This window comes from Sceloporus undulatus, chromosome 8 (assembly GCF_019175285.1).
Source record: "Sceloporus undulatus isolate JIND9_A2432 ecotype Alabama chromosome 8, SceUnd_v1.1, whole genome shotgun sequence".
In the NCBI taxonomy this organism is placed as follows: Eukaryota; Metazoa; Chordata; class Lepidosauria; order Squamata; family Phrynosomatidae; genus Sceloporus; species Sceloporus undulatus.
The window spans coordinates 19414357-19429345 of NC_056529.1; the positions used below are offsets into that span (position 1 = coordinate 19414357).

Below are 14989 nucleotides of genomic sequence, written 5' to 3' on the forward strand. Positions count from 1 at the left end.
AGGAAAGATTGATTGATATACAAGAATAGCCTCCATTATTTAGAGCGAAAAATCAAAGTTTGCAATATTGTCTTAAGAATTATTATTTTTGGAAACATGTTTTGGATGATGGTCTTGCACTTTGGGCAGGGTTTCTCTGTGACAAGTTCACCTGGGAATCGGTTTACTTATCTATCTATCTATCTATCTATCTATCTATCTCTTTATTAATAATGATAATAATAATAATAATATTTTACATGATTCTAACCAGGTCCAGCTGGGAGGCAGCAATCTCTCTCTCCTCCCCCAAAAATAAGAACAGGCTGCTATGTTTTCTGTCTAAACAGAGAGAAGCTGTTAGGACTTTAGGGAAACCAAAAGAAAAAAGAATCACAAAAATAACAATAAAACTCTGAAATCCCTGCCTCCCTTTCTTTGGAGTTGCCTGAGAGTCATTCTTGCAAAGACATAAAAACCTTTCCTTCTAAGTAAGAAAACAAAAAACCCATTTTCTTGTAAAACCAATAATACATCATCTGCATAGGAGCCAAAAATCTATTTTCTTTTCAGACTGATACATCTTAAGGTTTGTGGTGGTTCCTTTTTTCCCCCCTCCCTTTTTTTAAGGATCCTTTTGAAAAGCAAAGCAAAGCAGGGTTTACTCCAAAAAGCTTCAAACCAATTCCAGCTGCTGCCAAGTTTGGATGGAAAAGGGAGCTGGGATCACCTCCGGAGGCCATCCAGTCGGTCCAGTTCGAAGTAAGGAAAACGACTCCACATTAGATCAGATAGATAGAAAGAGAGGGACAAACAGACAGACAGGCAGACAGACAGGAAAGAGAGATGGGTAGATGATGATGATGATGATGATGATGATGATGAGAGAGAGAGAGGAAAAAGAGATGGGTAGATGATGATGATGATGAGATAGATAGATAGATAGATAGATAGATAGATAGATAGATAGATAGATAGATAGATAGATAGATAGATAGATAGATAGGAGAGATGGGTAGATGATGATGATGATGATGATAGATAGATAGATAGATAGATAGGAGAGATGGGTAGATGATGATGATGATGATGATGATGATGATGATGATGATGATGATGATGATGATGATGATGATGATGAAAATAGATAGGGGAAAGAGATGGGTAAATGATGATGAAGAAGACAGACAGACAGACAGACAGAAAAAAGAGATGGGTAGATGATGATGATGATGACCTGACCACAACGATAGACAGAAAGACAGACAGACAACAAAGAGAGATGTGTAGATGATGATGAAGATAGATAGATAGATAGGAAAGAGAGATGGGCAACTTGGAAAATGGAGCTGGGGTTCTTCAAAGGCCATCCAGTTGGTCCAGTTCTAAGGCAGAAAAATAACCAGACATAGACAGACAGACAGATAAACTGGATAGATAGATTAGATAGATAGATAGATAGATAGTACATAAGACAGACAGACAAGCAGGCGGACAGAGACTGGAAAGACAGAGAGAGAGAGACTGAAAAGAGATAGATATTTAACGACTGAAAAGAGAGAAGGGCAGTTCCTTCAGATGCCATCCAGTCGGTCCAGTTTTAAGGCAGAAAAATATCCCGACAAATGTGTGTGTGTGTGCCGGGGTCCCAGAAGAAGAGGAGGAGGAGGAGGAGGAGGAGGAAGAAGAGGAGTCCGTTCTGTCGTCGGAGGGGCGATCCACAGAGCGGTTGAGCAGCTGCCTTTTTGGGAGGAAGAAACTCTTCCAAGGATCCGAGGAAGAAACCGCTCTCTTCTTCCGGAGTTCCTTCGGAGCGAGGCGTCGGAGGCATTTGTCCTGGGACTCTGCGAAGGCAAAGCTGCCTAAAGCCCGCCCGACTTACTCCGGGTTCCTCCTTCCGTCCAGCAAAGGCAGGCTGTCTTCTTTCTACGAGGATGAAGATGAGGAGGATGAGGTTTGGAAATGGAAGACCCTCTCCGGCAAACAGAGGGGCAGATAGGACAGGAAGCCCAGCTGGTAAAAAGCCCCTTGGAGGTGAGCATCCAGCACCAAAGAAGAAGAAGAAGAGACGGAGCCGTCGGATTTGGAGATGCTATTGGCTGCTGGAGGGCTCCTTCCATCATCATGGAGGGCTTTCCTGGCCAATATGCGGTCGATGCTGAAGCTGGGGGGGGCTGGGGGCTGCTCTCTGGGGGGCTGGGGAAAAAGAAGAGGAAGAAGAAGCCTCTCTGCTTTGCCTTCCGACGGTCCCAGCTTGCTCCACCTGGTTATCTTCATCCGAGGGGGAGGACAAGCCTTGGGAAGGAGGACACTGAGGACCAGGTCCAGGATCTCCTTCGTGGACCATCCCCAGCCTCTTCTCGTCCTCCTTGAAGCCTCCATCCTCGACGGCAGGGTTTGGAAGAGACATCGGTGGGTCCCGATCCTTCTTGATCCCCTCCTCCTCTGGAGCAAGGCGCCTTTGGGGGCTCCCAGATCCCTTCCCCTTGTCCTCCAAGCCCTCCAAGAGGATCCCCCCGACGGTCCTGGATCTCCTTTTCCTCCTCCTGTAGTTGCCAGGCTCGAACATATCCTTACAACGGGGATCCAGGGTCCAGTAGCTGCCTTTCCCCGGGCGGCCTTTCTCTCTCGGCACTTTCACGAAGCACTCGTTGAGGGACAGGTTGTGTCGGATGGAGTTCTGCCAGCCTTGCTTGTTCTCCCTGTAAAAGGGGAACCTGTCCATGATGAACTGGTAGATCCCGTTCAAGGTGATCTTCTTCTCCGGAGCGTCCTGGATGGCCATGGCGATCAAGGCGATGTAACTATAAGGGGGCTTTTGGGGGGGCTCCGGAGGGGCCAGCACCCCTGGCATCAGCCCCCTTTGGGACCCATAGAGGTACAGCAAAGGCGGAGGAGGGCTGCTATAGAGCTGGCTCATGGCTGATCCGGTGTGAATCCGGATCTGGAAAGGGATGCAGGTCTTGAAAGTTCTTGCGCAAAGGAAGGTAGCTGCTCTTTCTATTCTCCTCCCCGATCTGTCTCTTTTTCATGGCGTTTTCGACTCTACTTCTTTTCTCTCTCTCTCTTTTTGGAAAAAGGGGGGAAGGTTAGAGAAAGAAACAAAGTGGAAGGGGGGAAGAAGGAGGTGGGAGGGAAATGTGCAAAAACTGTTGTAAGTTTGGACTTACTTAGGGGGCTGGGAAAGAAATAGGTCCATAAACAGCCCCTTCTTCTTCTTCTTCTTCTTTTTCTTCTTGTTTCTTCTTTCTTTCTTTCTCTCGCTTTCTCAGCCCACCCACATTAATTAGAAAATATATATATATATTTTTCTGATTGCCTTTTTTTTCCACGTGGCGAGGCGTCCCTGTACCAGCCAATGGCTTCTTTTCCCCTGCTCCACATTTGTTTATAGCATTAGTCCTCTTGATAAGTCTGCCCACCCAAGTCGAATCAAGCTGTGTTTATTTGGGAAAAAAAGAAAGAAAAAAGAAAGAAAAAAAATTTCCGGGCACCCAAGCTATAAACGCAAGGATCTGATGTTTGAAATCTCACGTCCAAAGACACCCCCCTCCTCCTCCTCCTCCTCCTCCATTGGAAGGAAGGAAGGACAAAGCAAAATGGATGGAGAGGCTGGAGCTGGCAAGGCTTGACATCTGTCCGCACTGAGCCCTCTACGCGGTTCCCGATCCTCGGCAACCGTTGAGGGGCCTTGCCCCAGGCTCCTGGGGTTTGTATAGGGAAGAGATCAATTGAGAGTTCCTGCATGGCAGAATGGGGTTGGACTGGATGACCCTTGTGGTCTCTTCCAACTCTATGATTCTATGAATTTCGGTGTTACTTTGTAGTACTTTGTAGGAAGGGACCATAACTGTCAAGGTGAACCTGAGATAAAATCTGGAGGATTCCAGTTTAGAGCAGGGAACTAGAGCTAGCTATAAGAGTCGTCTAAATTTCTCATCTAACTTTGAACCCCAGGAATCCATAGAATAGAATAGAATAGAATAGAATAGAATAGATAGGAGGGAACTATGACAGTCAAGGTGGTCTCCACCTTAGATACACTTTGGTGGATTATAGTTTGGAGCAGCGAATTAGAGCTCTCTATAAGAGTAGCCTAACTTTCTCACCTCAAAATGAATCCCAGGAATCCATAGGATAGAACAGAATAGAATAGATAGGAGGGAACTATGACAGTCAAGGTGGTCTCCACCTTAGATAAAATTTAGTAGATCGTAGCTTGGAGCAGTGAATTAGAGCTCTCTATTAGTCTAAGGCTCTCACCTAACTATGAATCCCAGGACTCCATACAGTAGAATAGAATAGAATAGAATAGAATAGATAGGAGGGAACCATGACAGTCAAGGTGGTCTCCACCTTAGATACACTCTGCTGGGTTCTAGTTTGAAGCAGTGAACTGGAGCTCTCTATAACAGAATCTCTCGCCTATCTATGAATCCCAGGAATCCATAGAATAGAATAGAACAGAATTGAAGGAACCACGACAGTCAAGGTGGATGTGAGATAAACTTTGGTGGATTCTAATTCAGAGCAGCAAACTAGAGCTAGCTATAAGAGTAGCTATAGGAGTAATCTAAGTCTCTCTCCTAACTATGGCTCCCAGGAATCCATAGGACAGAATAGAATAAATAAGAGGGAACCATGACAGTCAAGGTGGTCTCAACCTTATATACATTCTGGTGAATTCTAGTTCAGAGCAGTGACCTCCAACTCTCTATAACAGTAGTCTAAGTCTCTCACCTAACTATGAATCCCAGGAATCCATAGGATAAAATCATGGTAGTTAGGACTCTGGGGAACTCTAGTTCTGCCATCCAGGTTAGTGGGCTAGAACTTTCCAGTGACCCAGCAAGACAGTGAGTTAGAGCCAGTCCATCTTTGAGCATAGCCTGCCTCACAAAGTTGTTGTCTGGGTATACAGAGGCAGGGTCATAAGGCTGGAGACGGAGAGCATGTGATCTTCCAGATGTAGTTGAGAGAGACTCTAGCTTCCATCATCCCCAGGCAGCATGGCCAGTGATGACCACATTTTTGTTTAATTTTTTAAAATGGTATCCACAAATGGGCTGCCTCTCCCTGTCATGTTTAGCTCTGGAAAAGATCCAGGGCAAGAGGGAGGGGGGAAAATCACATGTATTGCATCCTAGGCAATAAGCAGAATTAACATCAGGAGGTGATTTGCAACGTCTGAGCAAAACCTGGCTAAAATCAGTCGCAACCTGGGACTGTTTTTCCTTAAACCATCCTGTTGACGCAAATATGAAGCGTGTGTATGGCACAGAATGCACACATGCAACTTCTCTTTGGGGTTCCAGTTTGCACTGGCAACATTCGCATACAGCATGAAAGGTGCAAAAAATAGTGCACTCTCCTTCCGTCTGTCTGCCCTTCCTTCCTTCCTTCCTTCCTTCCTTCCTTCCTTCCTTTTAAAAACTACCTGGTGCAAAAGCACTCTGGCATCTGGATTGTGTCAGCTGTAAACATTTTGAATACCAGATTAAAAGGAAGAGCCTATTTATTAGTGTTCTAATGACTAATCTAAGGTTTATATCATAAGATCACAAAGTCAGGCAATGATGCCCTGAGCTGAGTGTTGTTGACTTTTAATAGGCTTGAAACTGGTTTCGCCATTAGGGTTCTCTCACTAGAATGAGCAGAATTTAGAAAAGGGTTGGGTTTTTTTTAGGGGAGGGTTGACTAGAACTCCCAGAATCCCCCAGCCAGGGACCAGAACATAGATTTCTAAATCTTCATCCTTACAATCAGTGGCAATGGGTAGCTTCCTTCTCAAAGAGAAGGTGAATCCACCTTGGAGTTTGCTCTGAATAGTAAAGACGCTGTCCAAGGTGCTGAAAGCTTTGGGTAGTATTTTGGATAGCCCAGGCTGGATGCTGACAAGAAAACTGTCAGTTGTTTTAAATAATAATAATAATAATTAATGTTCTTTGGGCCCTTGTAAATCTATTTTTTCTGAATACCATTGCTGAGGACAAAAGAGAAGAGATTGTAATAGGCATGATCATTTTGGCTAATACAACAGATGGAAGGGTTCTTGTTGGCCTTACTAATTCACTATTCTTATTCTTATTCTTATATAAACAATCTCTGTTTTGTGTTTCTCATATTGTTACTATCGTTATTGTTCCTGTTCCTGCCTTTCCTCCTGGACTGGGATTCCAAAAAGCATAATAATAATAATAATAATAATAATAATAATAATAATAATAATGAAAAGACTTCAAGGAATCCCTTCATAGCCCCTTCTTCTGACAACTATTCAAACTTGACTTTCATGTGCCTTTCTAGGGAAGAGAAGCTCAACTCATAGAAGCTACAGACTTTAGTCAGAACTGGGAATATTTGCAATAGGAAAACTAGTCCTGCTTTCTCTGAGGAGCTTTTCCAGTCTTTCCCAGTGTGGAAAAGCTGGAAACCCCTCATAAAGTCTGGTTCTGCTGCTATTGCTTGTCCTCTTTGCTCTCACAGCCTGCTCACCTGCCTTTTCTGCCTGAGTGAATTGGGACAAGAACAAATCAAAGAAGGAGGAGGTTTTGCCAGCCTTGGCCTTCTCACTTTAGGTGGATTGGGCCCTGAAAGTGAAGGCAAGCAAAGGTTCACCAACAGCTGCAACGAAGGGAAGCAATGAGACCCCTCTCCTTCAACCATTAGGCATCTTTTTCACCTCCCAAAATATATCCTGGAACCATCTCACTCTTATGCACTACTGGCTGAAGAATTTGGGGTGTTTCCATTAAAACAGAAACTTTCCCATACACCTGTCCCTTCATATTTGCTAGGGTTAGGGGCACAAGACCCCAGTGAATATGGAAAAAACGCAAATAACAAAACACCATGTTTTTACCTGAGAGGACACCTCTCTAGGAATCTCTAGGTCCTCCAGTGCAACTCTGTGGTCAACATCCGACAGACACTGACCATAGAACTGAACTGGAGGAGCTACAAATGCCTAGGAGAGTAGTATTCTCTCTAGGAACCTGTAGGTCTTTCAGTGCAACTTTTAGTTAAAGTTGATCATAGAGTTGCATTGGAGGACCTAGAGATTCCTAGAGAGAACATAGTAATCAAATCTGTGAATAATCAAATCCGCAAATATCAAAGCCGCAAATATGGAGGGATGAGTGTACTCTGCTTCATCCCAGGGCATTTGCTTTCAAGATCACAGTCTTGTCAAAACAAAGACACAGGCACACTGAGGAGGCTCTTGAAAATATCTTTTATTTGCTTTTAAGAAAGAAAATGGGCCATCTTTTGGAGCAGGATATATAAAATACCAACTTCATCAGTTGGGGGTGGGGTACAAAAAGCTTTGGTAGGAGAACCGGTGGTCTTCCTCTGTCACCTTCCTTGTCCATTGGGCAAGGTCTCATGCAATCTTGAGGGACATGTGTTCCTTGCCTCTGTACACTTTGAAAGTGAAGGCCACGAAATGCAACATTTTGTGCATGGAGCATAGCTGCAATTGGCAGAAATGGGTGCAGAATGGGCCCATCTCCCTCTTAGCCACACTATCCTTCCAGAATTGTTTGGACAGAAGGGGTGTGAGGCCTAATTCCACAGCTAGATCCACTGAATCCATTGACACATCCAAGGTTCAAATCTACACCCAGTCAGCCGTGAAGTTTACCTAGTCAACCTTTCCTCATGGGATGATACATTATACTGATCCTGCTACAAGGATACTGCTTTCCAACTTCATTGAAGGAGGATGGGATTAAAATGGAGGAGCGGGAATAATCCTGACAGCAGACTGAAGGCGCCACTAAAATAATCTCACATGGAGCCAATTGCTGAACTGTCTTGCCTTGTTTCATTTTGGCCACCCAGCAGGAAAGGTCTTCTTTTTCAATTGACCTTCACAACCATAAAAAGCATATTCAATGCTATTGAATCTAAGCCTTTTTAAAGGAGAGGGCATTCGATGATGATGCTGATGATGATGATCATATTATTATTGTTTGCAGTGACCTCTCTTTTAGGGTCAAGACGGGATTGCAATCCCCCCAAAGCCCCATAAACAGGGAAGAGTTGGCAAAGTCCCCAAAGGCTCTGAGTATTTGTGAACGCGGGCTGCGTTGCTTTATGTTATGGACTTTCCTGTTTATAACAAAGAAAGGGATTTATAACAACTTTACAAGTGCACACAGCTGTCCGGTGCTTACATTAGGCATTTGGGATAGTTGGGTTTTATATAAACGTTCAGTGGGCTTGATATTTATCTCTGTTTTTATTTACTGGCGTCCTGGGTTACATCAAAGGTGGTTGCGAGTCAGAAAAAAGGTATGTCCGGGGGATGGAGTGGAGGAAACCTATGGCAAATAATGACATACACGCACGCGCACACATACACATCAGATACTATTATTCCATATATTCATCCCCTTGTTCCATATATGTCTCTCAAAAGCCTGGCAAGAGGTGCCAAATGTATTGCCCTGAGGACTTACTCTTTTCATTTGCAAGAAATCAAGCTACTAGGCCATAAGGCTTTGCAGATATGCTTCAATGGAAATGCAGGGCTAAAATAAACGAGAAGTCTTGAATCCTGAATTGAAGGGTGGCTGAATACAATTATGCACAAGTATAGTACTATACTTTTACTTTAATGACCATGGCTGCTTACTATAGAATCCTGGGATTTGTAGTTTTTTAGAGCTCTCTGGTTAATTTAAAAAAACCTACTCAAACTGCAGTTCCCAGGATACTACAGGATGGAAATATGGCTGGAATCGTGCTATAACTGTGTAGCTTGAAAGGACCATTTGTTTTCTGAGATGTGGGATACACACATACACACACACATTCACACACACACCACCACCACCAAAAGTCATCATAATTAAACACAACCTCCACAATCAGAAGAGTTGTGTGTGCACACAAAACACAGAGATGCTGTACTCTTTTTTCCAAGTGCTAATACACATGGCTTCAATCAGGGATGGAAACTGTGCAGTCTTACAAATATTTCTGGACTACAACTCCCAGCATCCCTAGCATGCATAACCAATAATGAGGAAGGCTAGGAGCTGGAGTCTAACAACATCTGAAGGGCAACACAATTCCAGCTCCTGGTCTAAATCCAGTTACTCAAAGTAGACCCATTAGAATGAATAGAAATCATTACTCACAATTAACTTTAGTCTCATGTATTTCAATGGGTCTCTTCTAATGAAGGCGTAAAGCTAACTATCTCACAAAAGTACAAATCCCAGGAGTCCATAGCATTGAGCCACGGCAGTCAAAGTGGTGTCAAACTGCATTATTTCTGCAGTGCAGATGCAGCCATAGTTGAGAGATAGGAATGCTGCAGCCTTCCAGATGTTGTTGGACTGCAGGTTTTAACACTCTTAGCATAGTCAATGGTAGGGAATGTTGGAAGTTGCAGTCCAACTGCACTGGCAGGACCCCATGATCCTGACTTTTGATTCAGTCCTATTAGTCAAACTGTCAGTATCAAACCTTCCCAAGAGAAAATACCAGCAGGATATGATATGTGTGGAAATATGGGGAGAGGAGGCATGGAAAACCCAACCCAATAACTAGTGGGCAGTAAACATGTTCAGAAGTGAAGATATAGCTGGTCAGAACATGGAAGAGATCTCCATGCTGCAACGTTTTTATTGCAGTCCCTACTTGTGACACTGAGCTATCAGCACCAATCTGTGACAAGGACCCTGCCATCACTTGAAACTAGCAAATACCATAACTACACTTCTTTTTCTATCTTTGAAAGGAGATGGCCCTTCCTCTGAATATGATCACCTATCATCATTTTTTACAACTGGAACTCTCATTGTCCAGGGCTGAACTATTGTTGGTCTACAACTCCCAGCATCCTTAGCCAGCATAGCCAGTACTTAGGAAGCCTAGGAGTTGAAGTCTAACAATATCTGAAGGGCCACATGAATCCCATTCCTGGTCTAAATCCAGTTACTCAAAGTTATATCTAAATGCATCATCATCTTACTAGCATTCCCAACAATTATGCTTCTTCTTCTACACTGGAAAGCAAATGGCCCTTCCTCTGAATATCAACACCTATCATCACTCTTGTTGTCCAGCGCTAGATCCAATTATTGGTCCTGAACTAGGGCAGACCTATTGAATCCATGGGACTTGTAGTACATGAAAGCAGAATCATGTGGCATCTGAAAGGAAGACCAAGTGTACCCAAGCGAGGAGCCTGTAGGTATGATTTCAGTTGACATTATTTTGGATGTTAGTTGGCATCTCCATATTAAACCAGGTGAGCATTCACAGGTGCTGGAGGACAGGTAGATCCCAGGAGATTTTATGATGGCTAAAAGGATTCTGGAAAGTATGGATGAGGAATACTGGGAATTATCAAAGAGGAAGAGGAGGAGGAGATTGTTCCAAGCTCTGACAGGCAAACCAGAACCCACCTTAGATATCTCCTGAGGAGACCTTATCTAGAACCATAAAGAACCCTTGATGCCAATTGGTCTCAACAACATTGATGTGACCCAGATTCCTGTTTCTATCAGATGTAACTAGAGTTTATATAACTGCATATCTACATAGATGCTCCTGCATTTTGCCAACCTTGTTATGGTCAAGAAGAGGGTGAAATGGGTTTCCTTATGTCCAGTTCCTTATTTCCTCCAGATCTAACTCTTCAAGAATAACTATTGTCTCCTGTTCTGTTGGCATTTTGACTGGGGTCTCTTGGGAACAAGAAACTTTCCTTGTTGATGCTGATGCTGCAGTTCCTTTGCAAGCGAACAGGGCATGAGCCAAGCTTGCAAAAGTTATTTCTTTGGATTTTGTTGTTATGTGCCTTAAAGTCATTTCCAATTTATGGTGACCCTTTGGATTGCAGCTCCACAAATCCCCCATGGTTCCAACCTGACCATGCTAACTTGAGGGTTCTGAATATTGTAGTCCCAAACATTATTCCTCCAATGCATTATCATTATTGTCGGTGTGCTATTTCTATCCCACTTTCTTTCCCAGTTTGGGACTCCAAGCAGCTTACAAGTTTAAAAAAACATATTGTCAATAATTCACATGATGTGTGTGTTGTGTGCCTTCAAGTCCTATGTGACATATGGCAACCCTAAGGTAAACCTATTATAGGGTTTTCTGGGCAGGTTTCTTCAGAGGGGGGTTGCCATTGCCATCCTCTGAGGCTGAGAGAGTGTGGCTTGCCCAAGATCACCCATGGGTTTCCATGGCTCAGCAGGGATTCGAACCCTGTTCCCCAGAGTCACAGTCCAACACTCAAACCACTACACCATGCTGGCTTGTATGTATCACAGGATACAAAAGTTAAAAGAAGATGAATCCATCAAAAACTATTGAAACCAAATTGTAACACATGTCATCACACACACACACACACACACACACACACCAGCACAACTGCAGTTCCTAGAATTCCAAAGCATGGAGCCATGACACTTGAAGTGGTGCCAAACTGGATCATTTCTGCAGTGCAGGTGCCCCCGAGATCAAAATTATATAACTTTAAGTATACTTTGTATGCCACACTGCATAAATAATCCAGTTTAACACCACTTTAACAGCCCTGGCTCAATGCTGAAAATTGTAGCTTGTTGTGGCACCAGGGCTCTCTCACAATGTCTCACCAAGCTACAAATCCCAGAATTCCCTAACCCTTAGCCATGAAAGTCAAAAATGTTGTCGAACTGGATTATTTATGCAGTGTAGATGCAGGCTACGGAACTCTGGGAGCTGTAGTTTTGTGAGACATCCTCTGTCAGAGAGCTCTGGTGCCACAAGAAACTACCAATCCCAGAATTCCATAGCACTGAGCCATGGCAGTTGAAGCGGTGTCAAACTGGATCATTTCTGCCTTGCAGATGCAACCTATGTATACCAAATGTAGCATTTCATTATTATTATTATTATTATTATTTGCTGAAGAAGATCAATGCCAAAAAGTGAGGAGGTGGAGGCAGAAGGAACAATGCTCAGACCCCTTTCACTTCACTTTTAAATCTGAAACAGGAGTGAACTCTCTGATTCTACATGCATTATAATAGAGACACAATGCAAATCTAATGCAAAGCCTAGTAACTTGGATGAGGAAAGTAAGTGGATTTCAAAGCCAGAGAGAGGGGGGAAATAAAATAATAAAGAAATTGCTCAGCTCCATCCTAAATGCACTTACCAGTCCATCATTCCCATTCAAACCAATGGGCTTCTTTCCAAAGCAAGGGTTTGCAAAATTCAGGAATGTAGGATCCAGATTTGAAAAGCAAAGGGACAGATCCGAATAGCTGCTTCCAATGCTTCAAGTCCCACTGATGCTTTCAATGCTATTGGGATCCTGATTTAGGTGCCAGATTTTGCAGTGTAAATGCAACCAGGGAAGTAGAGAAAGGAGAGTGCATGCAGAAAAAGCAAGTTTGCAGTGCATGCATTGAGAGGGAGTGTTAATCCGAAGTCTGTGCATTCAGATTGGAAACTTAATTCGGATCAGAACCTTAACCCAGATCAAAGGATTCCAGCACTTTCCCTTTAGCTGGGAGATCGCAGAGAAAATAAAGTCCCAAGTGAGCATTGCCTTCTTCATCTGTACTTTTAAACAAAATAAAAAACTCTCTAGGAAAGGACTTTTTCCCCCTGCTAGACTCTCCTCCCTTCCTTCTCAAAACATAAAACTCTTGCAAAGCATGCATAAAAACCAGCAATAAAAGGCAGGATCGACTGCTTCTTTTTTTTAAGGAGCAGTTTACACCACTCCGGAGGGGAAAAATAAATGCTTTGCAAAGGTTTGGGGTTTGCAAAGAGGAGGATTGATTTTTACAAAACTGAGCTGCGCAAGTCCCTGGAGTAAAGAGCAATACGGTAATAAGGCAAGGAATCCTTCATCCACCAATCAGAAGCCCCTGGGCTTCCCATTGGCTCTTCGTTGTTGTATTTATGTATATTATTATTATTGTTTTTGTCATTGTAATTTTTTTACTGTTGTAACCCGCCTCGATCCATTGGAGAGGCAGAATAAAAATAAATTATTATTATTATTATTATTATTATTATTATTATTATTATTTTGGGTGGCCCTGTCATCCTTTCCAAAAACTTGTGACATTCCCTGGAAAAGTGGAGGCTAGGGACTACATTCCCCAGAATCCCCTGGACAGCATGGATAGTTGGTTTTTTCTACCAGCTGGGGGATTCTGGGAACTGCAGTCCCAAGTTCTGGATCTGGAAATGCTGGGGAGAGGACATGGTCTACTGGGAACAGACACACATCAATATCTTAGTCCTATTGTTCCACTTCAACTGCTATGGAATCCTGGGATTTGGAGTTTAGGGAGGGCCACTTGGAATTGTCCGCTTAGGGCTCACTAAACTACAAAGCTAACAGCAACAACAAAAGTGGAATAATAGTGCTATAACACTGTAATATGATATAGGAGCCATAGACTGCATCTGCACTGCAGAAATGATCCACTTTGGCACCCCTTTTGACTCCCAAGGCTCAATGCTTTCGCATTTTTAGGGGTTTGTAGGTTTGTGAGACAGCTCTGGGGCCACCACAAACTACAACTCCCAGCATTCCACAGAAAGGAGCCATGATCATTAAAGTGGTGTCAAACTGCTTAGTCTCTGCAGTGTGGAAGAACTATAGAACCCCATTGCAGCGAAGGACTGGATTCATTCTGGGGTTTATTCCCCAATGGGAAAATGAGCTGTCCAGGGTCCTGAACCAGTTTTGGGGATTGGGTCCAGAACTCTGGAGAGTTTCTTTAAAGCTCAGAGTAAAACCCAGAGCAAATTCACTGCTTCATTGACCTCCTCAGCCCCCAAAGTACAACCCTACAGCTGGGGGATGCTGGGGGATGCAGTCTTTTATTTCTTTTTCAAGCAGTTTTCCTAAGCTCTGGTCATCTGTAGAGTGGAGCCAAACATTTGCAGAAGACCTTTTTAGACCATTGATGTGATTCCTCCCACTGCAATCCTTTCATTTATTCCCTGCAGGAGTGCATAAGTAAAAGTTCAATTTGCAGATCCACCCCTTGAATACTCAATAAATAAATAAATATAATTGACTATATTGGATGTATGGGAAAGGAGCGTCAGGTTTTCTCCCCACACAATGCCCCAGGGTAGTGGCTAAATTCTGGGGCATTGTGGGAGAATGCAAAACAAGCATTCCCAGGCACTGTGTGACTGTTTATCTGATTGTTATCTGATATTTTATTTTATTTGTTATTTGATGTTCTCAATCTGTTGCCTCCTTGTTTTATCCAATTCTTTCTTCTATTACTATCTATTGTTTTATATGTATTTTGTAGAATGTACACCATTGGCAGGTTTCGTTTTTATCAATTTTATTGTCTGTATGTACAGCACTATATAAATAAATAAATATAATACTAATAATAACAACAACAACCAGGTCATTATTCTGTTTAAATTGAGCTCTGTTTGCCTCGGCCTCACAGTAGAAATTCAACTGCCTTTATTTGCAGTCAATGGACCACAAAATCAAGAGATTAGTAGTAGAGTTAAACATTAGGAAGATTAATGCAATATCATGGGGCTAGACTAGATGACCCCTGAGCCCCACTAGAATGAGTACTAGTATTTATCTTGCCACGAACACCCCAAAATAGGGCCACAATATGCCAGAACTTACTTGAAGGTGCCCAATAACAAAGAATTAAACAATACTAGAAACCCCATGATAGGGTCATTATATGCTAGAGATTACTTGAAAGCACCCAACAACAAAGAATTAAATAATACTGGAAAATATTCCCAGGGTGCAAGTTGCAGAGGAGGGAAGAGGACATTCCCCCTACAAGAATTGTCCCCCAACGAATTTTTCCTTCTGTACCCAAATATTACTGCATCAAGCATTGTACTCACTTCAGCCGAGCATTTAGAAACTGAGGTTAGGAACCCAAGGACCAGGCAAATGGGAAGCCAGCAAAACAAGAAAAGAGGAGGAGAGAAAATGTGGGACATCTTAAAAGCAGCTGAAAAAAGCAGG

At 43.0% G+C, this 14989-nt stretch overlaps 1 protein-coding gene across 1 annotated transcript; it reads right to left on the reverse strand.

The window, feature by feature from the left end:
* Nucleotides 1-1669: 1669 nt before the first annotated feature.
* On the reverse strand, nucleotides 1670-4288 carry FOXL1 (forkhead box L1). The gene is given in 2 exon segments (XM_042438099.1): nucleotides 1670-2128; nucleotides 2130-4288. Coding segments are annotated over 2 exon segments (993 nt in total). The 5' UTR covers nucleotides 2900-4288; the 3' UTR covers nucleotides 1670-1905.
* Nucleotides 4289-14989: the final 10701 nt, after the last annotated feature.